General features: G+C 41.9%; 1 protein-coding gene and 1 pseudogene across 1 annotated transcript; both read left to right on the top strand.

Annotated features, from left to right (window-relative positions):
- The first annotated feature begins 11,973 nt into the window (after positions 1-11,973).
- Positions 11,974-14,252, top strand: LOC127181753 (uncharacterized). Its single transcript, XM_051136653.1, has 3 exons — positions 11,974-11,997; positions 12,285-12,350; positions 12,613-14,252. Exon 3 carries the CDS (start codon positions 13,086-13,088, stop codon positions 14,250-14,252), a length of 1,167 nt encoding a protein of 388 aa, XP_050992610.1. The 5' UTR covers positions 11,974-11,997; positions 12,285-12,350; positions 12,613-13,085.
- Positions 14,253-16,016: 1,764 nt separating this feature from the next.
- On the top strand, positions 16,017-25,111 carry LOC127181555 (BOLA class I histocompatibility antigen, alpha chain BL3-7-like; annotated as a pseudogene).
- The last annotated feature ends 483 nt before the right edge of the window (positions 25,112-25,594 follow it).

The following is a 25,594-nucleotide window of genomic DNA, read 5'->3' on the forward strand; positions in this document are numbered from 1 at the left end:
ACTGTAGCTTAGCATGAGAAGAAAACACATTTTAAAATGTATTCAAATAAAAAAGCTTTTTTTTTTCAAATGGTAGATTTACTGTTTTTACTGTAGGCTGTTTTATAAAACAAACAAATGCAACCTTTTTTATGAACTCATTCAAAAATCATACTGACCTTTTTTAATGGTAGTGTATATTATAGGCTATATTTTATTTATAATATATAGGCCCGTTTTGAAAGCATGTATTTTAACCCCAAAAAACAGCCATACATAATTTTATTTATTTATTTTTTTAATGTCATTGAATGCCACATCACATTTTTGATTTATCATTTGAAATATCATTATCATTAGAGGCTAAAAAGGAGCAAAAAAGCCAAGTGGATATAAATTAGGCTATATTTGTGAGCTTTGAATAAACTCTTTAGAATCCAATCAGCAAACAAAAAGCTTTAATATAAATTTTTCTAAACAAGAAAAAACATCTCTTGCTTTATCGTGTCTAAATGCTTGCTACTGTTTTGACGCAGCTAAAGTCAAGCAAAAGTACTGAAGTCGTTGCTAAGGAAATTACACAACGTCAGGTCTAGGAGCGGGAGTATTGGTGTAAACTAGCAACTAACAACACTACACTGACCGCGAACAGCGCGTTCAGTAACAACTGAGCGCGAGCGCTACAGTAAACGGATGCCGCGTTCTGTTTCTGCCTGCGGGATTTCACACGCTTGCGCTACCGACATGTTGAACAATAGATATAGAAAGTCCACTTTGATGTATCCAGTGTAGAGACAGCGTTAGGGAGTGGCAGACAGTTTTCTTTTGCAAGTTTCAGCTCATACATCTTTGGTGTAAAGTCGTCTTGACCAAACGCCCCCCCAAGAACAGCTCAGCGCCCCCTTTCAAAAATATTGCTTCCAGCGCCCCCCGATGCTGTCCTACCGCCCCCGTTGAGAAACACTAGTCTAGTGTGTAGCCAACTTTAGAACACTAGTATTTTTACCAGCTAAAAAACGAGTTAAAGTTGTAATTGTAATAAAAAAAACACGAAATATTTTAGTTTGTCTTTTTTATTTTATTTTTTTTTCATTAGATCAGACATTTTAAGCTAGCTGTCATATGGTCATGTTACAACCAGAGCCGTAGTCTCTCACTTCCATTCTTTTGGGGTAAATAAAGAAAAAAGTATACACTGTAATTATGAAACAAAACCACATATTTGTAATAGACAAGTGTGAAATTGATGTGGAAAAATATATATATACTCTGAGCCCCATGTGGATTCACACAAACTGAGAGAAGTCAGGAAGTGTAAGTGTGCCTCGCTCACCCCCTACTGGCTGTAATTTCAGAACCTGTTCAGATCGTTGTCGCAGAGACATTTTACTGGCTTAAACTCAACAGCTGAGAAATTTTAAGTTGTGCAGCTGTATGATATTGGTAATATTTTAACTTAAAACCTACAGCCAGTCCAAAGTGCTACTGACACTTTAATTGTTTGTCGGTTTGATCTTTTTTTTTTTTTTAACTAACTAGCTTAGCATGCTAGTGTGTCTTTTAAGATCAGTTTCATTTCCAACCTGTGAAACGCTGTTTTATGAACAACTAGCGAAACCCATTAGGCCTACACTGATTGTGGTCTATACTATTTATAAACCGTAGAATAATTGTTTCACTAGGTATAACATAAAGTCCCATAACAGCAGAATAAATCAAAATAACACATTTCTGCACATTTTGACTGCGGTTTTTATGATCACTTTATGGCAAGGTCACAAAGCATTGTTATTCTCGCAACCAAAATAATTATTTCTGTGAAATAGACGCGTCGAAAATGAAGAATTGAAGGTGTAGGTCTACTACAAATCATTATTTTTGCTCCCTTCAATTTAGTTTTTCAGTTTTCGAATGATAATGATGTAGCTATTGCAATTATGCATACAACAAATGTTCCATTTACTGGGTTCAAATCAGTGGCGATTTCTTTAAGACTGCAAGGGAAGCTCAGCTTCCCCTATAATGTCACAAAATTAATGGTTAAATTATGTACTATTGTATTAACATTTTATTGACTAAAAATGCGTTAGAAAACGTTCATCTCAAAGACGAGTTCGTTCAGAATCAGTTAGATATAGCAGGTCGGCTGACTTGATTTTCTTCTCATACATTCCCGTAGCGTCACAGTGCATTTCCCCGTTGAAGCCCAGCGTCCATTGACTTCAATGCGGCTGCTTTGAACGTTTTTTTTCAGTGCTTTGAAACTAGACGGTCATTGGATAAACGCTTCGATTATGTCCCGCCCACGGACGCTCAGCGTCTCTGGGGGTGAATGAGGAGCAAATGAGGAGTGGGCTGGCCTGGACTCCGAGCTTCTGCGTGATGATTGGAGGGTCTGTCGAAAGATTGCATCTCCTTTTGACTGACAGCGATTTTGTACTATAAGGAATCGCTGAAGCTATTCGCGCTCAGTCCCATCGCGGATTTCTCAAGTTCAGTCGAAATAAAAACTGCTGCAACCTATTTCTTTATATTTGCTTGGCGAAATTGCTTGATTTTCATCATACATTTCACACAATTATACACCACATTCCTTGTTTCACTTTTACAGAGTTTAATATTTTTTTTAGATCGTTCATTCATTCATTCATGTTAATATTTAATGTAGTAATCAATATATATATATAGATTACTACATTAAATATTAACATGGAGGATGACTATAAATTAATATATATATATATATATATATATATATATATATATATAGTAATCTTGAAAAATTTTAACATAACATAATGAAACCTTATATTTCTATTAAAATACTTTATAAATAAATAAATAAATCTCCATAATAACCTTATTTAAATTGCAAAATATTTATACTATATAGTAGCATCTGACTAAAAGAAAAAATACATCATATTTTGCATAATAAAACTAAAGCTTTTTTTTTTTTTACGATTGTTTGCATTGTGACTTACTTATGACAATAAGGCACATTCTTGTGAATAAATAAATAGACAATTTTATGATGTAGGCCGAAAATGAGCTTCCCCTATTTGACAGACCAGTAGCCGCCACTGTTTCAGACATATGTGCCGCGGCCTCTTGGAGCACTCGATGCACGTTCACAAGATTTTATAGGATTAATGTAACAAATGCAAATTCTTTGGGGTCTGCTGTTTTATCTGCTGTTAAGTTATCAGGGAAAGGGAGTGATACTAGTCCCTCGTGACCCTGTTGGTATCAGTCATCCAGGATAAGACCGTGGTGACGGTCTGAGTGAGGTCGAAATAGATCGTAAGTTATGTCCATAACTATGGATCTATGAGACCGAACGATGACCGTCACCATCTCTTGTCACTCGGGACGAGCTGAGGAGGAAGTGGCTGGTCCATCCGGATGTTATATAACAGCCAACTCCTTAGGTCAGTCACCTGACATTGCCTCTGATGTCTGTCCGAAACTGTTTCTAGAGTTGCCTTCGCAGCCTTCGAAGTTGAGGCAGCAAGTCAGCTGACTCGTCAGACGGTGGATCCATTTGCAAGCCGTTTATTACAAACTCGTGGTCAAACAGGCAGATAATCAACACCGCAGACAGGAATATAAGGGCAAAGCAAGACAGTACCAGGATCGGGCAGAAGGTCGGGGTATCAGGCGAGAGTCAACAACGGTATATCCAGGCGCGGGTCGGGGCAACAGGCGAGAATCAGAGTCGAAAGGCAGTCCAGGTAAGTAACAAAGTATCCAGATAATCCAATAGTGGTAAACGCTCGGTGATGTCGCAAGGAACAAAACTTCGCGACTAGTCTCTGTGGAAGGACTGTTTAAATAGCGGCAGAGCGCGCCAAAAGCGACGGAAGACCGCGGGGAGTTCGGGCAAAAGCGGTCCGGGTAGGAACTAATATTCCGGAGAAGGTTCCCGCTGATGACGGTCAGACAGAGCCACAGAGAACCGCCTCATAACAGAGCCCCCCCCCTGCGAGCGGCTCCTGAAGCGAGAGGGGCGACGTCGGGGTCTTCCACGAGGTCTGGGTGCTGGTCTCTCGGGATGCTCACGATGGTATGTTTCAGTGAGTGTGGGGTCTAGGATGTCTCGGGCGTTGACCCAGGATCTCTCCTCTGGCCCATATCCTTCCCAGTCTATGAGATATTGGAGCACCGGACCCCGACGCCGAGAGTCCAGGATTTCTCGGACCTGGTAAGCCTCCTCTCCGTCGATGATTAGGGGGGGTGCTTCTGGGGCGGCGGCCTCGTCCCTGGTCCCTCTGTCCTCCCGGAGCAACAGCGGGCTTCAACAGGGAGACATGGAAGGTGGGTGAGATTTTGTATTGTGCAGGTAAGGCTAAACGGAATGATACTGGTGTGATTTGTCGAATTATTTTGAACGGCCCCACGTACCTTGGATTGAGTTTTCTGCAGGATTGTTGAAGACGGAGGTTTTTGGTGGAGAGCCAGACCCACTGTCCTGATTCGTAAGCGGGATTGCGCCTTCGGTGGCGGTCTGCTTGCTCGACGAGTCTCCGTACAGCTCTCTGGAGGTGAACATGGGCCTGATTCCAGGTCTCCTCGCTTCTTTGTAGCCAATGGTCGAGGGCTGGTAGGCTGGAAGGTTCACCTGTCCAAGGAAACATGGGTGGTTGATATCCAAGTATACATTTGAATGGAGTCATACCTGTCGCCGGTTTTTGCAGAGAATTCTGGGCATACTCGGCCCACAGGAGATATTGACTCCAGTCCTGCTGGTTGGAGAAGCAGTAGGATCTCAGGAAGCGGGTAAGTTCCTGGTTAAGTCTTTCTGCCTGGCCATTGGATTGCGGATGGTAGCCTGAAGTGAGACTGACATTAATGTTCATCTGCTGGCAGAACGCCTGCCACAAGCGGGACGTGAACTGGGGCCCCGGGTCAGTGACAATGTCCTCTGGGATTCCATAGAACCTAAATACTTGCTCCAGGATTACTTTGGCGGTCTCCCAGGCGGAGGGTAATTTGGTGAGGGGAATCAGTCGGCAGGCTTTGGAAAAGCGGTCTATTACGGTGAGTATGGTGGTGAAGCCATTGGAGGCTGGTAAGTCGGTCACAAAATCCATGGCGATATGGGACCAGGGTCTTTGCGGGATGGGTAGAGGTTGGAGGAGTCCGGCCGGTCTCTGGTGTGAGGACTTTGTCATGTTGCAGGTGGGACATTGATGAACAAACCGCATCACATCAGGGGTCAAGGTAGCCCACCAGAATTTGTTGGTGACCAACTCGGTGGTGGCGGTGATTCCCGGATGACCCGCGCTGAGGGAATCATGGACATGGTGAAGGAGTCTGTCACGGAGGGATTCAGGTACGTATACGCGGTCCTGGGGGCACTCGGGTGGTGTGGGATCCGTGTTTTGGGCCTCCGTTATTTCTCCCATTATGTCCCAACGTATGGGGGCCACGATTAGCGGGGAGGGAATGATGAATTCTGGTGGGTTCGGGTCCACCTGGGGGTCGAACTGGCGTGATAGGGCATCCGCTTTACCGTTCTTGGAGCCCGGTCGGTAAGTTATCCTGAAGTCAAACCGGGTGAAGAAAAGAGCCCAGCGTGCCTGTCGAGAGTTGAGTCGTTTGGCACCACGGATGTACTCCAGATTACGATGATCAGTTAGTACTAAGAATGGCCTTTTAGACCCCTCCAGCCAGTGTCGCCACTCCTCAAGGGCTGACTTCATAGCCAGCAACTCTCGATCCCCAACATCGTAGTTGCGTTCTGCTGCGGTGAGTTTGCGGGAATAGAATGCACAGGGGTACAGTCTGCCCGGGACCCCGTGCCTTTGAGATAGCACCGCCCCGATGCCGGTGCTGGAGGCGTCTACTTCGACGGTGAATTCCTTCTCAGGATCGGGGTGACGCAAGATGGGGGCTGTGGTGAACCTGGTCTTAAGGTCGGTGAATGCCTGCTCTCCTTGGGGTGTCCATTTCAGGACCGTGGGACCCTTCTTAGTCATGTCAGTGAGGGGCGCCGCCACTAGGCTGAAATTTCGAATGAAGCGGCGGTAGAAGTTGGCAAACCCGAGAAATCTTTGCAACTCCCTGATGGTGCGTGGGCGAGGCCAGTTGAGTACCGAGGCAACCTTATGTTCGTCCATGGTGACCCCTTCGTGGCTGATGATATATCCAAGGAACGAAGTGCTGGTCTGGTGGAACTCACATTTAGGTAGTTTGGCGTACAGCTGATGGTGAATCAGACGTTGTAGCACGTTTCTGACGTGTTGAACATGGTCCTGGAGGTTTTCTGAATAAACGAGAATGTCGTCAATGTAGACAATGACGTAGCGGTTGAGCTCCTCTCGGAATACATCGTTGACGAGAGCCTGGAAGATGGACGGACTATTGGAGAGGCCGAACGGCATTACCCGATATTCGTAGTGCCCGGTTGTCGTGGAAAAGGCCGTTTTCCACTCATCCCCCTTCTTAATCCTGATCAGGTTGTAAGCGCTCCTCAGATCAAGCTTGGTGAAATACCGGGCCTTGCGTAACTGTTCCAGAGCAGCAGGTACGAGGGGCAGTGGGTAACGGTACTTTACTGTCACCTCGTTAAGACCTCTGTAGTCGATGCAGGGCCGTAGCCCACCATCCTTCTTCTTGACGAAGAAGAACCCCGCCGAGGCCGGGATGTTGAGGGTCGGATGAATCCTTTACGTAGTTCCTCCTCGATGTAAGCCTTCATACTTTCGGTCTCAGGCTGTGATAGGGGAAAGACTCGACCCCTCGGCGGTGAGGTTCCTGGTAGGAGTTCTATAGCGCAGTCAGTAGCCCGGTGAGGAGGCAGTCGGGTCGCTTTCTCCTTACTGAAGGCCTCTTGTAGGTCACGATATTCCACTGGCAGCCTGCTGAGGTCGTCGTCGACGGGGTTGGCTGTGCCGATTGTGGATCTGGGTATACAGAGGCCTTGGAGGCAATGACGCTGACAGTGGTCCGACCATTTGATGATCTGGTGTTCGGTCCATGAGATGGTGGGGTCGTGGAGTTCGAGCCAGGGAAGACCCAGGATGATGGGGTGTTCAGGTGAGTGTAGGGTGAATAGCCGAATGGATTCCGAATGCAGGGGTCCGATGAGAAGCGTCAGATCCTTGGTGGTGAAGGGGACCTCTCCGGTACCCAAAGGTCTGCCGTCTAGGGCTGCCACGGCCACACGGGTTTCACATGGAATTAAAGGAACATGTGTTAGCTTAGCGAAAGCCTCATCGATGAAATTACCCTCTGCCCCTGAATCAACAAAGGCTGTGGTGGCTACTTTCTGTCCATTAATCAAGAGGGTGACTGGTATAGACATGGAGTGATTAGGAATCTTGGCGCTTACCCGTGATGGTGCGGCTCTAGGGGGCCGGATGGGACAGGTGGCCCTGATGTGTCCCGGTTGGCCGCAGTACAAACACAGGTTGTCCCGGAGCCGCCTTTCTCGTTCCTCCTCGGTCAGATGAGTCCTCCCGATCTGCATAGGCTCTGGAGAGCTGGAAGTGGCACTGTAGTTAGATGCGGATGGAGCAGGGCGAGCTGGCTGGGTCTGGCGGCCACCTCGGCGTGAACGCATCAGATTATCGATTTGGATGGTCAGCTCCATAAATTGTTCGAGCGTCTTGCCCTCATCCCGGCAGGCCAGTTCAGACTGGAGATCGTGACTTAGACCTTTACGATAAATTGCTTTGAGTGGTTCGGGTGGCCAGCCCGTTTGTGCCGCTAGGGTGCGGAAGCGGAGCGTGTAGTCCGCCGCTGTGGAGGTGCCCTGTTTTAGCGCCAAAATCTCCTCACTGGGCTCCTTGCCCCCGGTGGCGTGGTCAAAGACCTCGCGGAATTGCCTCAGGAAATCTTGGTAGCTGGGGAACGTCATCCTTTGTCCCTCCCAGAGCGCGGTTGCCCACTCCAGCGCTCTTCCTATCAGGAGAGAACATACCAGCGACACCTTGCTGTCATCACTGAGGAAGCTGTTAGGCTGTTGGTGAATGTACAAACTGCACTGCATCAAAAACCCCTTAGCTTTCCCCGGGGGTGCCATCATACTTTTCCGGGAGAGACATACGTGCACTGTGGTTGGTGACGACGGGTGCAGGAGGAGGCATGGGGGGGCGGAGCCACGGCGGCTGCTTGCTCGGCCGCCGACGCTTGAGCGAGCGCAGACACAGAGGTGTTCAAAGTTTGCAAAGCTCTTAGCATTTCATCAGACAAGCGCGTGAGTTTATCCAGCTGGTGCTCATGCGTGGCGAGCACCGCGCTCTGCCGAGTCATTTCTTGGGCTAGTTGATAAACAGCCGCTGGATCCGGGGGTGGCGAAGTTTTCTGTGACAATGACTCGTCAGACGGTGGATCCATTTGCAAGCCGTTTATTACAAACTCGTGGTCAAACAGGCAGATAATCAACACCGCAGACAGGAATATAAGGGCAAAGCAAGACAGTACCAGGATCGGGCAGAAGGTCGGGGTATCAGGCGAGAGTCAACAACGGTATATCCAGGCGCGGGTCGGGGCAACAGGCGAGAATCAGAGTCGAAAGGCAGTCCAGGTAAGTAACAAAGTATCCAGATAATCCAATAGTGGTAAACGCTCGGTGATGTCGCAAGGAACAAAACTTCGCGACTAGTCTCTGTGGAAGGACTGTTTAAATAGCGGCAGAGCGCGCCAAAAGCGACGGAAGACCGCGGGGAGTTCGGGCAAAAGCGGTCCGGGTAGGAACTAATATTCCGGAGAAGGTTCCCGCTGATGACGGTCAGACAGAGCCACAGAGAACCGCCTCATAACACTTTGAACGTGTCAAACGATTTGTTTTAATCTAGCCTTATGAAGATATGGTCCAGCACCTGTGAATAGATGACACTTCCCCCCTGCGAGGACTCCAGATACAAAATTATGGCGTTTTCATTGTTTTAAAATGCACTCAAAGTTTGCTTAATGCATAAATAGTATTTGTAAATATTATAATTTTTACTAGATTCTGTAAATACTATAATTTGTACTAGATTTAAACTGTTATTTCTGATACCTACTCCTATAAATAGTATTCTGGTTTCGTAAGAGAAAAACAAGCATTTTCTGTCTGTTCTGATAGCGCCACCAATTGGGCCAATAATTAAATTTGACCTGTTACTGAATTGTCATAACTGTCAATTTCATGGGTCCATAACTTCAAAATCCTACTGTAGAAATTATTGTAATTTTGTATGGTGATAGCCAGGTGGCTTGGGAACAAGGCCCCAGTGGAATTTCTAAGACATCCTCCAAGGAAGCTGAGATATAGCGGCATCAATTGGGCCAATAAAGCAATTTGACCTGTTACTGAATTGTCATATCTGTGAATTTCATGGGTCCATATTTTCAAAATGCTACTGTAGAAATTATTGTAATTTTGAATGGTGACAGTCAAGTGGCTTGGTAATGAGGCCCCAGTGGAATTTCTAATGCACCCTCAAAGGAACCGGAGATATAGCGCCACCAATTGGTCCAATAATGCAATTTGACATGTTACTGATCTGTTATTAATGGCCCATTCCTAAAAGGTACAGTAAACACACACACACACACACACACACACATGTATATATATATATATATATATGTGTGTGTATGTATGTATATACATACAATCAAATGTGGACAACGTACATAGATATATACAGTACAGTGTACAGTAACCAACAACACAATGGCTTAAATCAGTTTAATTCATATTCATTTGTATAATGCATTTCACATCACTTTTTTTCCAGAACAGTTTGACAGAAAATGCTTGTTTTTTTTACCAAACCAGAATAGTATTTATAGGAGTAGGTATCAGAAAGAACAGATTGAATTTTTGATTGAAATTTAGTGCAAATTATAGTACTTACAGAATCTAGTAAAAATTATAATATTTACAAATACTATTTATGCATTAAGCAAACTTTGAGTGCATTTTAAAACAATGAAAACGCCATGATTTTGTATCTGGAGTCCTTGCAGGGATAGGTGTCATCTATTCACAGGTGCTGGGCTATATTAAGTCTTCATAAGAGGCTAGATTAAAAAAAAATTGACACGTTCAAAGATACGTTCAATAACTAACGAATTAGATTTCATGTTGACAGTCCGTTTTTGCTCTTATCTCAAGTGTTATTTACATTTAACAATCGTTTATTATTCGTATTTGAAAAAGAGACGGTCCCTAAGCCGGGCGTGAATAAGAAGCTAAGAAAGGCGGAAGCGTCGCGTTTTTAAGGTGGAACGGATAGCGTCAGTAAGAAGCTGCGAATAAGAAGCACAGTGTAGGCCTATAAGCCAGTGCGGTAAATTTGGTTTTATGTTGGACATTCGCCGAGCAAATTAAAGGACTCAAAGGTGCATGAAAATTATGGGAAAAAAATGCATTCCAAGATTCGAAAACATTTAAAGCATAATGCAAATAAAATGTAGAGACGTAAATTAAGTAGAAAAACATTAATACATGATTTTAAGCTGTGAATGGGACATTAACTATGACTTTTTACTATATTACATTGTATTTTCTTTTAACTGGTAGAAAAAGGTGTTATTATGGCATCTGTAATATATTCTGTAACACTTCTAACACATCATACAAGACTTGGATTTTAGACATGTAATTTTGTCAATTTTTCATGAATATTTGAAATATTCAAATCTGTATAACTTCCTGGTCATGTGACCTGAAGATGTCACACCAGTTGTAATATCTTCACACAATCCTCCTGACACACATACATGACTTGGATTTTGAAAATATGATTTTGTGTATTTTTTATGATTTTTTTTTCAAATATTCAAATCTATATAACTTCCTGGTCATGTGACATGATGATGTCATATCAGGGCCCAAAACATTTTAAGGCTAAAAGTAGCTCATAACTTGCTGATTTAGGAGAAAATCTTAAAAAATAATGAGCATGTCAGACCTAAATTTAGGACTCCTAAATGTTTGCTCTAAGAGTATTTCACAAAGCGTTTTAGCACTAAAACTAGCTCCTAAATCTGTGAAATGTTAGGAGTAGTGAAGAGGACTCCCAAGTGATTACGATCAAATCCCAACTATCCCAAAATGGCTGTTGTTAGCAATCTGCCTTTGAACTTACACGTTTTAGAAACACTCTGCATTTATCTGCACACATATGTTTTCCCACTGAACTTTTTTGGTTTTGGAGGTTATACCAACTACAAATTTTCCTTTGATTATATCCTTGTTGTCATTAATAGGTTGGGCAAGAAGTAACAGCTGTTCTTGAATCCCATTTCGTTTTCTTTTATGTTTGCATGTCTTACTATCAGTCATGATTATTCTATTCTGTTAATAAAGGCTGTTTATATGCATATCAGCTAATTGTTTATGAGAAGCACACATGTAAAAGGCTGACAATCAGCTGAACATATAGTTGTTTAATTAGTGACACTTAGCCTGCATTTTAAAATCTTTATTTGAATGTGGCAACATTTAAAAAAAAAAGTATTTAAATATGACAACATAATACCACGCTCTACAATATTTCTTTGAACAAATGTCTGACAGAGACTCCTCACCTATCAGCCAATCACTGTGTGCACAGTTAGTAGGCATGCTGACATCTTAGCTTAAGACTTCTCTCTACTCCTTAGAAAAAGTTTGTCTCATCAGAGCCCGTATTCACAAACATTTTATCTTACCACTAAGAGTTCTCCTAAATAGCAATAGTTTTTAGCTGAGAGTTCTCTCTTAAATCCTATTCACAAAGCTGCTGAGACAAACTTTTACTAAGGAATAAAGAGGTCTTATGCTAAGAGTAAGGGAGGGGTTGACCTTGTTGCTACGGATGATGTTAGCATGATTACTAACTATGCACATGTAACGGGGTTAAAAAGAACATAATTTAGGGAGTGAAGACTGTAAGGTGAATTTCATAAAATAAAATATTTGGTTGTATTTGTTTGTGTAAGAAGGCTCCCCTCCTGTGGCTGTTAATGGTACTGCAGATGTAGTATTTTGTCTCTCTTGCTGTACCGCAGCAGATTTGAGTGTCGCTACTGCAGGTATGTACGATTTTCCACGCTCTAACTCATTAACGTATTAATTGTGGAAGTAATATGTTTTATGTGACTACTTTTGACGCAATTGATTGGATTCACGTATTTGAACGTGTATATAATGTATTTAACACTTTAACGCAGCTGTCCAGGTCATTATGAATATATTGAATTTCCTCGTGCATTCACGAGCAGTAACGAATGCATTTCATGTGGTCATTGCGTCTGTCTTAAAATTTCTGATAATTAATTGTAATATGAGTTGAGTGAAAGTGTAATTTCTCTTCTTCTAGTCATATGTATGTCTGCAGTATATTGTCTACAGCCAACCTGATTTGTACCCCTTTTTCCTACCAAAGGTATGTTGGTTTCATGTTATGACGTTATATATGTTAACAAATGCTTTTTAGAAATTCATGACGTTTTCTTGTTAGTATCTATAGTTTATTGTCCAGTACTATTACAGTATTACTATTTACAAGTGTACTGTGATAGTTTTCACATTGTTTTCTATTGTTGTTTTATGACAGCAGATTTGAGTGTCACTGCTGCAGTCATATGTATGTCTGCAGTATATTTTCTACAGCCAACCTGATTTGTACCCCTTTTTCTATCAAAAAGAGATGCTGTGGATAAAAAAAAAAGCTGAAGAAACTCCTTGTGTGAGTGTGTCCTTCCACATCCGTAACACTGGTGCCGTGACTCCCTCGGATTCTTTGATCAGCTCGACGCAGATCGACCGTGGTTGCTGTGTGTGTTTCAAGTTTATCGGTGGACCAAGTCTTCAATAAAGTGAGCAGGTCAAGTTCGTCAGTGGATCAAGTCTTCGATACTACGGATGAGGAGAGTATATACAAACTTACACAACATGATTGAGACTGCATTCGTTTTTCACATATACACAACGCATGGACATATAAAACATAGTTTTGACTATCGTCACGTTCAAGATTGAATTTTATCTAGTGAGATAACTCATAATTGATATTGATTAATTTTTTGTTTTTGGTTCTTTTACTATTTTCATGCTAATTTTTGTGATCGCATAATGGCTGAAAAACACGAGTGTGATGGTGACTTTGATGTAACAAGTTATGGTAACATGGGTAGTTAATGTAAATGCTGAGTGCCAAACCAATTCACCCAGTTACACTCAGAGGCCAGCACACACAGAACAGTGTACACATACATTGACCCCACAAGTAACAGTGCACATGAAGTCAGAGCATGACACATTTAGGGGTGATGGCTCTGATAAGTATGGGATTGAAGAGTCTGTACACAGGACAAAAGCTTGCTTAAGAAAACAAATGTGCCCTATTCAAGAACAAGCTGAGGAGATAATGAGTAGACTTGCTGGAAAGGCAAAGGACGTTGTTAAAGTCAGCCTGCGCAGTGATGCTATGCTCAACGTCAGACAGAACCCTGAGTTCATTTATGGAATCCTCATGCAGTACTTCAGTGAAGCGCCCTCCTGCCTACCACGCGCAGACTTTTATGCCACTCTCCCCAGAGCTAAAGAGAATCCTGTGGACTACTGGATCCGACTGAACAAAGCAGCTGACCTAGCAGATGAGGGACTGCGAAGACAAGGCAAACGTTTGGACAACATAGGAGAGGAGGTAACAAGGATGTTTATTAAATTCTGTCCTGACCCCAGTTTAGCAAGCATATTCAGATGCAAGCCTATTCAAGAATGGAGTGCGAAAGAAATACAGAGCAGAATTGATGATTACCAGAGGGAATTCAGGAGCCAGGGAAATGCCAGTGTGAACTTACGGAGTCACCCAACTACAGTGTTTAGCAGCGAACATGATCTGAATGATCGCCCCAAGACAGGGTTGCCAGCTGTTCCGATCCAATCATTCTGCACTTTACCCAATGCTCAAGTATGCCGTCAGCCAGAGCTTACATCAGTGCCCAGTCAGGTACAGCATCAGCATTCCTCCTGCTCATCTGCAGCCCCAGTGATGTCTCAAAACACACAACAGGCTGACAGTCAGTTGCTCACTCGTATGATGGAGATGATGGAGCAGCTCATGGACAGGGTGCAATTGCGTGATGTTTCCAGTCTCACACGTGAATCTAGACAGCAACGCAACTTTGTCAGAAGTGCCTGTCGGATCTGTAACGACAACAAACATACCACGGTGACACATTGCATGACTGACAGACTGTGCTTTGCATGCTTCTCCCCAGGGCACACAAAAAAGGAATGTCCTAAACAGCCCTCTGCCCAGTCACAACATGAGGGAAACTAGCAGACCCGTATTTGAAGGGAGGAAGTGCGGGTCATCATCATTGTAACTCCCAAGCTGTTGATGATTGTGAGACTCAAAATGCTTATCATTCAGCCAAAGTAAACTGTGATCAATCAGAAATCATTTATCAGAACACATATGTTGTGGGTGGACGAGACAGCCTCTTTTACACGCCAGTGAAGATTGGAGAGATGGTTACGCTGAATGCAATGTTGGACAGCGGTTCGATGGCCTGCACTATTAATGAATCTGCTGAGATGACACTGAGATCAGCTGGTGCAGTGGATGAATGTGATGAGTTTGTTGCTGATGTCACCCTGGTAGGTTGTGGAGGGCTCCGTGTGAAACCAAGATCATCATTCAATCTTGCCATGGAAGTGTATGGTATAAAGATGATAGTACCTACATTAGTGGTTCCCGGACAACATGATGAGCTGATATTTGGGACTAATGTTATTAAACGCATTCTCAGATACTTCAAAATGAGTGATGGATTTTGGCAAGCAGTGTCTAAACCAACATCTTCGGACCCTGTGTGTGAAAGCTTCTTGTCAATGCTTGCGGGATTGAACCGTTGGAGAGGAGAGGAGATCCCTGAGAAGATTGGGACCGTAAGATGCAACTCAGCTGTCCATCTCGAGCCAGACTGTGAGTACTTAGTATGGGGGAAGTTGCCCAAATCAGCTGTTGTCTCTCCTGGAAGTGCAGTCATGACTGAGCCTACATCATCTCACTCTGCTCCCAGAGGTGTCATGGTGGCTAGACTGATCACATTAATATTGTCAGTCCTCTGCTGGTAAACTGCTCAGCAAGTTTGTCTGATGGAGCAGCTAATGCATTACCTGTGAGCGAGTGACTTAAGTCATTTGGTCTGGATAGTCTCGACATGGACTCATGTGACATCTCAGATGCATGTAAGCAGCGGTTGGTAAACCTGATTCTGAGCTATGAAGATGTGTTTTCATATAGCCATCTTGATTGCGGGGAAGCAAAGGGATTCGTACACAGGATACACCTCTCAGACACCAGACCATTCAGGCTTCCATTCAGATGAGTAGCACCCAGCCAGTATCAAAAGCTGCGGCAGGTGCTGACCAAAATGGAGGAGAAGGAGATAATTAGGCGATCTACCAGCGAGTATGCTTCTCCTCTCATTTTGGTCTGGAAGAAGAATGGGGATTTGCGTGTATGTACAGACTTCCGCTGGCTGAACAGGAGAACACTGAAGGATGCGCACCCTCTTCTGCATCAAGCGGATTGTTTGGCAGCACTGGGCAGAAATGCTTTATTTAGCACAATGGATTTGACGTCCAGATTCTATAACATGCCACTGCACGAAGACGACTGCAAGTTTACAGCTTTACGACGCCCATGGTTCTTTTCGAGTACAATCGTTTACCCCAGGGCCTCTGCAACAGTCCTGGCAGCTTCATGCGTATGATGAACAGCATATTCGGAGACGAAAACTTCCTCAGTCTCCTGTGTTATCTAAATAACGTGATTGTCTTTGGTCCAGATGAGACTACTGCTCTTGATCGCTTAGAGATGGTGTTTGGCAGACTCCGTGCATATAATCTCAAGATGGGTCCACAAAAATGTCACCTGATGAGAAAATCAGTGAAGTTTCACATCAGACAGGGGTTTCCACAGACCCAAGCAAAGTTGAAAGCATCTCTAAAAGGAGCAGTTTGGATTTGATGGAGCTAGATGGAGCTACTCCTTCCCAGTCCTTCCCAGAAGAAAATAAGGTAATTCCTGGCCTCGATGAATTACTACCAGCACTTCATTCCAAACTATTCAGCTGCAGCAAAGCCTCTTTTTAGTCTCCTAAAAGGCCAGAAGGCAAGAGGGAAAAATCTGGGAAAGCAGGGTCATGTTCACCTGAACAGAAAGCTGAAGCCCAGTGACTGGACTGAAGTGCAGAACCAGGCTGTCGAGAGGTTGAAAACATTGTTGGTCGAGAGCGTTGTCCTTACTCATCCAGATTTTAATCGCTCCTTTGTGCTGGCAACGGACGCATCCTTAGATGGTTTTGGAGCTGTGCTTTCACAGGTCCCAGAGTGGGTGATGAAAGCCAGGCCTGTAGCCTTCGCCAGTAAGTCCCTTTCTCGGTCGCAGCAAAACTATGTCAGCGCATTGTTTGGAGTTTTTGACTTTGAAATGGTCAATATGCGATAAGTTCAGTCATTGGCTTAAGGGCCATGAATTCACCGTCTTGACTGACAATAATCCCTTGGCCCATATACTTACAAAACCCAAACTTGATTGCTGCGAACAACGCTGGGTGGCTAAATTGGCGAGCTACAACGTCAACATCAAGTATGTGCCTGGTCCCCAAAACACTGTCGCGAAGGCCCTAAGTCGGGTTCCGTTTGTCAAGACTGACATCACGCAGAGACTGCTCAAAGAGCCATATGGAGCACTTCTAGCTGACTCCAAAGGAATGTCAACAGATTAAGTGCAGGATGCCTTCAGACGTGCAAGCAAATTCAGATAAAAGACAGAGTGTCCTTAACACAAGTCAGTCGTACAAACACAACATACAACAACTTGATGAACTAATGTTGATCCCTAGTGCAGAGGTATCTGCTACATTGGATTCGCATGTCGAGTGGAACTTAGGTGCCAGGACACGAGCTATGACTGTCATTGATCATCTACCTCAAGTCATGTCTGGAGGACAGGACACGCTTCAGGCATATTCAAAACAAGAGCTGCGTGAAAAACAACTCCAGGATAGGCACTTGTCAAGAATTTTGTATTATGTCGAGTGCCAGCGTAGACCTTCCATAAGAGAAAGGACAAAGGAATCTATGATTGTCATTCGATATCTGAAGCACTGGGAGAAACTCGTTGTCAGAAATGGTGTGTTGTACCGGGTGTCATGTGACCAACTGTCAAGGATCAAACGTCATCAGTATGTTGTCCCAGAGTCTCTGGTAAATGTGATTCTAAAAGGAATTCATGACGACTGTGGCCATCAAGGTCAGTCTCGGACTATTAGCCTTGCAAGGCAGCATTTTTTTTTTGGATGAACATGGATCGAACTGTAAGTAAAACTACAAATCCTTCTGGGAGAGCCCAAGTCACAAGTCATGCACAACGCCATATCACCCGATAGGTAACTGGAGCATGGAACGCTTTAACAGAACCCTTGGAAATATGATCAGAGTTTTGTCACCAGATGTAAAAAGAGATTGGCCTAGATGTCTACAGACACTGATATTTCTGTATAACTGCACTATACATAAAACAACGAGTTATGCCCCCTTTTATTTGATGTTCGGGCACATACCTTGTCTGCCCACTGATATTCTTTTTCATTCAGTTTAGAATGATCCAGCTGTGATAAGTTACTTTAGTCAAAGATCTGAAGGAAGCACAGCTAATTGCACAAAAACATGTGATGAAAGAGCAGAAACAACATACAGTTGTGTTCAACTGAAGAGTGAAAGGACTGGACATCAAAATAGGTGATTAAGTGCTCTTGGCAAATAACACCGAAAGGGGTAAAAGGAAAGTCACCGACAGGTGGGAGTCGACAGCTTACACTGTTGTGGATCATAAACCAGACACTCACGCTTACAGGATCTGTAATCCATCTACCAGCCAGGAAAAAGTGGTTCATCGAAACCTTTTGATGTTAGTAAATTTTCTACCAGTGATTGTGGAGAACTCCCTGTCTGATCACCTTTCTGATGCATCCAAATCTTGTCAGAGGCTGCCTTCAGTCCTTTCCTTGTGTGCAGTGGAGGATGAATCTTTGGGAAGAGATGCAGGAGTGCCAAAGCATGAGGAAGACAGCTACAGCAGTGTTACAATTGATGGATCAGTGATGACAGGAGGCAAGGCATTATCCACATGTGACGATGCTGGCAATGGCCATGAGAATGATTCTGTGTCAGTTCAGGAATCTGGTACCAGAACTATTAGTAGGGTTTCGGACCTGCCTGACAGATCCATTTCAAAGTGAGTCTGATCAAACCCTAAGTGAAATTCTGGTAGATCCTTCAACTAAGGTCACTCCTGCTGCACCAGAAAGTCATAAATCTGACTCATCAAGAGATGCAAGTATGTCTGTTTCTGGTGACATTGAAAGTGACAGTTTAGATTCGCATGATTCAGAAGCAGAGACAGTCCTGTCTGCCATTAGCCACATCATTAGACCTGCTGACAGATTAATATATGGCTTCACGGTTAGCTCAAGCTATGGACCTGTTGACACAAAACACAATGTTCAGGCTGTTTGAAAGTTCAGTACTTAAAACATTTTCTGCTTTTGAAGTCATATTTGATTTCATGTCTCTTAGTTTCATATTAGTTTGAAATATGTTTTATTAGTATTTTCTTATCAGTTTCTAATCTGAAAAAAAAAGGTTCAGAAAGCACATACTTGATTAAATGGGTGCCTTCACAAACTTTAATGGGATGCTACACTTTTTCTATACTTTTCGATTTGCTTTTGCATTGTTAAGCGAAGTTGAGGAAGAAAAGGATATTGTGGAATGTATGTAGATGTTCTACTGTTGGTAGTTGGTGGGAGAGCCTACCGCTACTCTTCCATCACTTCGTCCTTATGGGATAATTGTATTTTTGACACCTTTAATAGGAAATCCTTTCGTATTGTGTAATTCTTTACGAGAACTAAAGAGATAATAATCTGCTGATGATACTCCACTCATCATGCATTTATTTTATGTAATTCAGTGGGGGTGGATGTAACAGGGTTAAAAAGAACATAATTTAGAGAGTGAAGACTTTTAGGTGAATTTCATAAAATAAAATATTTGGTTGTATTTGTTGGTGTAAGAAGGCTCCCCTCCTGTGGCTGTTAATGGTACTGCAGATGTAGTATTTTGTCCCATTCACGAGCGGTAACGAATGCATTTCATGTGGTCATTGTGTCTGTCTTAAAATTTCTGATAATTAATTGTAATATGAGTTGAGTGAAAGTGTAATTTCTCTTCTTCTCTTCGTCATATGTATGTCTGCAGTATATTGTCTACAGCCAACCTGATTTGTACCCCTTTTTCTATCAAAAAGGTATGTTGCTTTCATGTTATGACATTATATATGTTAACAAATGCTTTCATTCATGAAGTTTTCTTGTTAGTATCTATAGTTTATTGTCCAGTACTATTACAGTATTACTAGTTACAAGTGTACTGTGATAGTTTTCACATTGTTTTCTATTGTTGTTTTATGACAGCAGATTTGAGTGTCGCTGCTGCAGTCATATGTATGTCTGCAGTATATTTTCTACAGCCAACCTGATTTGTACCCCCTTTTCTATCAAAAAGAGATGCTGTGGATAAAAAAAAAAAAGCTGAAGAAACCCCTTGTGTGAGTGTGTCCTTCCACATCCGTAACACACACAGTGATAGGCTGATAAGGGAGGGATGCTAAGTGTAATGTATAATTCAGTGTTCTAATGTATAATTTCAAATAGTGACTATTTATTTATATTATTTCTGTTTGTATCTCTCTGCACAGGTACACAGTCTCTGAAATACTTCTACACTTTTGTGTCTGGAGATGTAAACTTCCCAGAGTTCACTGCAGTTGGTCTGGTTGATGAATGGCAGTTTATGTACTTTGACAGCAACAAAATGAGAGCTGTTCCAAAGACAGAGGGAATCAGACAGAATCTGGGAGCAGATTACTGGGACACGGAAACTCAGAGCCTGATTGATGACCACCATCAACTAAAAAATGACATTCAGACCATAAAAGTACATTTCAACCAGTCAATAGGTAGGCAAAAAACCCACCTATTACACAGACACACAGAGTTTGATCATTAATCGAGATTTCAGTAGTTACACTGTATTTGTATACACAAAACTAGACCCATATATGGTAAATTATGGAATTATATTATATTTGATTAAATGTAGGATGTTTTTTTTTTTTCTGAAGAACTTTTTGTTTCTGATTAAATCATATGATTGCAAGTCTACAGTAAAGGAATTACCAAATGGTGACTGTAATATTGTTCTGTCCTTTCAGGTGTTCACACACTTCAGCTGATGTTCGGCTGTCAGCTGGAAGATGATGGCAGTACTGGAGGATTCAGAGAGTATGGTTATAATGGAAAGGACTTCATCAGACTGGATAAGAGCACCCCCACCTGGATTCCTCAAACTGTGATTACCAAGGTTAAATGGGATTCCTGTGGAGCAGATGCAAAATACTGGAAAGCATACCTGGAGAACAGATGCACTGAGTTAGTGCAGAAGTATGTGGGTAATGGCAAGGACACTCTGAAGAGAAAAGGTAAAAACATAAGTGGCTTGATGGATCACCAGAAATGCAGTAAAAGAGTATAGAATATTTTTTAATAGAATTTGATATAGAAAGTACCTTTAGTAATGGTTGTGGATTAATTAAGTGCTGAAAGAAGATGTCTAGAAAAGGTTGGTAAATTAACATGCATTACCATGAGAGTTTTAGAGTTTTATTCATTTTAGAGTTTAGAAACATAACACTGTGTTGCTGGCTGAAGTGTGTGATACACAATTAGAATAATTCAAAAAAGACTATACTGTGCATGTGGTAAAAATAAATATAGGCTTAATTTTGGATCATGAACATTTTATTATTAAATGAAAAGCTGTTGATCTTATCTGTGCTCAGGAACAGAACAACTGATTACGAAAAAAATAAAGCTTTATTTCATTTAAATTGAATGTTGCAGGCTCTTGTTCACTTTCCATTCTATTTTTCTGTATCCTAATCTCTATATCTTTTCTCTCTCTCCAGTTTCTCCTCAGGTGTGTCTGTTGCAGAAGGATCCCTCGTCTTCAATCACTTGTCATGCTACAGGTTTTTACCCCAGTGGAATAATAATCTCCTGGATGAAAAACGGACAAGACCATGATGAGGATGTTGATCTTGGTGAACTACTTCCCATTGAAGACGGGACCTTTCAGAGGACAAGCACCCTTAATTAAACCTGATGAGTGGAAGAAGAATGAGTATGAATGTGTGGTGGAACACCAGGGCAAAACCATTAGAAAGACACTGAGAGCAGATGAGATCAGAACTAACTATGGTAAGAGTGATTGCCTTGATTAGTAGATCATGAAACTGTAGAAAATGTTCATGGAACACAGTATTGCCAGTTTTTATTTAGACTGTGCTAATGTACTGCAGATATCACAATCATAGATTTTGCTTTTGTATCTGCTGAAATTTGAAACCTGTATCAGTTTCTAAGATTGTCATGATCTTTAATAACCTGACATTTTTGTTTGGTCAAATTCTTCAGCTTCTGTTTCCATTGGAATCATTGTTGGTGCTGTTGCTGCTGTGCTCCTGATGGTTGTCATTGGTGTTGCTGGGTATAAGGTGTATCAGAACAATACAGGTGAGACAGAGACTCAGACGTTACTATCAGCACTATTGACTACATTGTATGTTTTACACATTTGTGTGCTGCTCTGATGAGTGAGTTTAGGCTTTAAACCTGTCAGTGGTAAGTTTTTCATAATCTTAAACAGATGGGCTCTGCCATTTGGCATGATAGGATAATATTAATATGTTTATATAAAATGTGTTTATAGTTCTACAATATTTTTCTTTTAATGGAACTAATAAATATGACACTGTATAAATGTATGATGTAGCTATATTGTTATGTTATAATTAATGTTTTTTTTTTTGTAGGCTCTGATGATGGTTCAAACAGCTCAGGTCATTCAGATCTAGAATCATAAAGATGTACAGTAAGTGTATTATTACACTTATATGTGTTATTATAATTATTCACTGCTGCGTTCCTCATATGGGGGATTGCTTTCTGGTGTGTATGGGCTTCATACAATACCGCCAAATTTCCAGAACCAACGATATTCATGGAAGGATTGCCTGAGGTGGCGACTGAGGCTGCAGAACCTCCAAAAATGGCAGTGCCCACTCCACGTCCTCCAGAGGTAGTGGCTGAGGCTGCAGAAGCATCAGAGGCAGCGGTGTCCGTTCAGGACTGTACGGAAGTCACGGCAAATGCTGCAGAACCTCCTGAGGCTACACCTTTCACTTCAGTTATGGTCACAGAAGTGGCGCCCCCCCGTGAACTCTTTTGGGGGGCTATGTTACGATCGCCAGGGGGAATGTCCACAAACACAAGACCAAGCTCTGACATTTCTGTCTGTCTGTCTGTTCATGAGACATACCGCTGCCCTCGGACCGCGTGCACAAAACGTTAGCGTGTTGCTACCGAGAAAAGTCAACTTAAATTAACCAAAGCTTTGTAACCAAGACTGTGCAACCAAGTATAATGTATAACTAAATATAATGTATAACAAACGTCCTCATAACTTGAAAACCGCGGCTTTTGAAAATGGCTTTGCCAAGATCAACCTGCCCTCAAAAGATTTGCTCTGATTGGATTTCCCCACAAAAGGGTAGTTCTTATTGGATCTCTTCTCCATTCGTCCCGCCCCAACATTTTCCTCTCGTTTTTATTCGTTGACTAAAGTGTCAGTTAAATTTCGTCATCGTCTTCGTCATCATATCTGACTTTTTATTTAGTTTTTATTTAGTTTTCGTCTGTAAAAATGTTCGTTGACGAATATTTTTCGTCATAGTCTTCGTCAACGAAATTAACACTGCAAGAGAGGAACATAAATACAAATCTAGGTCTTTGGTTTGAGAACTTTTTTTTCAGATAGTATAATGCATGCATGAATTTAGATGTGTGATTTTTTCCACTGTGGTGGAAATTTTGGTGGAAAATGAAATGTCAAATTCCTATTTTATGCTCTCAAAATAATGTGTTTATGTAGTAACCTGAAATGCTGATACAGTGCCTATAGAAGATTATCATACCCTTTTGAAATAGTTACTTTATTTGTCATAAAGCCTGAAATCAAACCCCATTTCAAATAACTTTTCCAGCTTTATTTACACTTTTGGTCTTACAACATCAAACGAATAAAAGAAAAAACACAACAGTTCTGCAAATTAATAAAAACCAAAAAAACTAGAATAACATGGTTAGAAAAGTCATCAGTCCCTTGATTTAATACTTCATAGAGCCACCTTTTGCTTTAATAACAGTCATCAGTCTTTTTGGATATGTCTGTACTAGCTTGTACAGCTTGATTGGGGAATATTTGCCCATTCTTCCTTGCAGAATTGCTCAAGTTCAGTCAAATTCTGAGGTGAGTGGCAACGGACTGCTCTCTTCAAATCCATCCACAGATTTTTGATTGGATTTGAAGTCAGGGCTCTGATTTGGCCAATCAAGGACATTCACCTTCTTATCTATAAGCAATTTCGTAAGCCATTTTGTTGTTTTGGCAGTATGTTTAAGGTCATTGTTGTGTTGGAAGGTGAATGACTTGCCCATCTTCAGCTGTCTAGCAGAGGGATGCAAGTTTTCCTCAAGAATTTTGGTAGCATCCATTTTTCCTTTCAATCCTGACCAATCGCCCAGTCCCAGCTGAAGAGAAACATCCCCACAGCATAATGCTGCCATCACCATGCTTCACCTGCTGTATGGTGTGTTTTGGGTGGTGTGCTGTGTTTGCTTTTCGCCAAACTTAGTGCTTGGTGTTCAGTCCAAAAAGGTCATTTCTGGTCTCATCAGACCATAACACCTTTTGCCATAAGGTATCAGACTTTTCCAAATGTATTTTTGCATAGCGCAAATGAGAAAGGCTTCTTTTGTGCCACCCTGTCATACAGGCCAACAGCCTTTGAAATGTTTTTGTGGCCTTCTCCTAACATGTGCCTTTCTACAACCTTATACCGGAGGCCTTTTGAAACCACTTTCCCAACCACAGTGAATTCTATGCCAGACTATACATGCACTACTAATAGTAGAATTGTCAAGAAACAGCTTGTTTTATTCTGAAGAAATCAACACCACTACTATTGGTGGGGCAGTTAGCCTGGTGTTTAGTCTGGAAACCCTAAAAAAAAATGCCAACCTGTATTCTGAAGAACTCAATTAGCTTGTTCAGGTGTGTTTGATTAGGGTTGGAGCTAAACTGTGCAGAGACACTGGCTCTCCATGATCAAGGTTCCCCACCCCTGCTCTAAGGGGCTGATTACTTGACCAAACCATGCATTTCACTTATTAATTTTTAATCCTCAAGATTTTTTAAATGCTATTTTACTTTAATGATGTGGGTTATAATGTGGACATGCAACTCAAAAAAGTTAGACTTAATTTACTTTATTTTCCAGGGTGTAATGTGACAAAAAGTAAAGGTTTCACAGGGTACTATGATTTTCTATAGGCACTGTATGTTCTGTGCGTGCTTATGCTTCTAGGACAGGCAAGGGTACTTTTTAACAACAGACCTGAATGAGTCTGAATGTGTTATATTTCCAGTGGCCATGCACCAACTGTATGCTTATCACATGATTAAATAGTTTAGACTTCAGTGATTATACTGAGAAAACTGTCAGCTTCAAGTCAAGCACATGCTGTTGTAAAGCACAAGCAATCACCATGAAACTTGGTGTGGAAGAAAAATTCATTTTACTCATCTATGTGCTTATGGAATATTGTGTAAGGGTCTGCTTTATTTAAACCTGCTATAAGAATGACATAAGAGAAGGGTGTTAGGGCCCTAAATTTAAAGATTTGATTCTTGGGAGTATGACGTAGCAGAATGTATTTGTCTGACTCTTACTATGTGTGGAAAGTTACCTACCTTGAAGGCTAGGGAAGAGATATAAATTGGAGTGAGCCCTCCCTTCTGGGTCGCACTCTGCAGTAACCTGTGTTTCTGTATGACTGTCTGACCTTCTTTGCAAAGAATAAATTTATAAAAGACATTTGATTGACTTTGTCTCTTACTTTGGTGAGAGTCGATTTTATTTTGCCACAACATTGGCTATTTTAGACAATCATCAAGGTATAAAGGTGTTTATTCTTCTGGTTGTTGAGATGCTTTTCAGTGTCTAAAGTGACTCCCGGATATGTGCTAATAAACCTTATTACTGCAAAGAGCAACTTGGAAGTTGTGTCTTGAGGTTTTGCAGGTAAGGAAGCGCTGAAGAATCTAGCACACACATTGAAAGTGGTAATACAATCAATGTGGCTTCTTAAACAGAATGCCACCAGGTGATTCAAATTACATACATCCTCTATATTTTATCTGTTAATTAAACATGGAAAAAAAACATTATTTCACAAATTTAACACATATCAGAACACCCTTAAGGAACTAAGCTGAATGTGAGTTAAATGAAGGAAACCAGTCATTCAGATTCATTCAGTGGTCTCTGAGACACTACACTAACTGTATTTCAGTATTTCTCAGAGAATTTTGTGAGATTGTGGGGTCGTGGACCCAACTTAGCAACTTCTGTAAAAATCAATTTGT

The sequence above is a fragment of the Labeo rohita genome, chromosome 19 (assembly GCF_022985175.1).
Source record: "Labeo rohita strain BAU-BD-2019 chromosome 19, IGBB_LRoh.1.0, whole genome shotgun sequence".
In the NCBI taxonomy this organism is placed as follows: domain Eukaryota; kingdom Metazoa; phylum Chordata; class Actinopteri; order Cypriniformes; family Cyprinidae; genus Labeo; species Labeo rohita.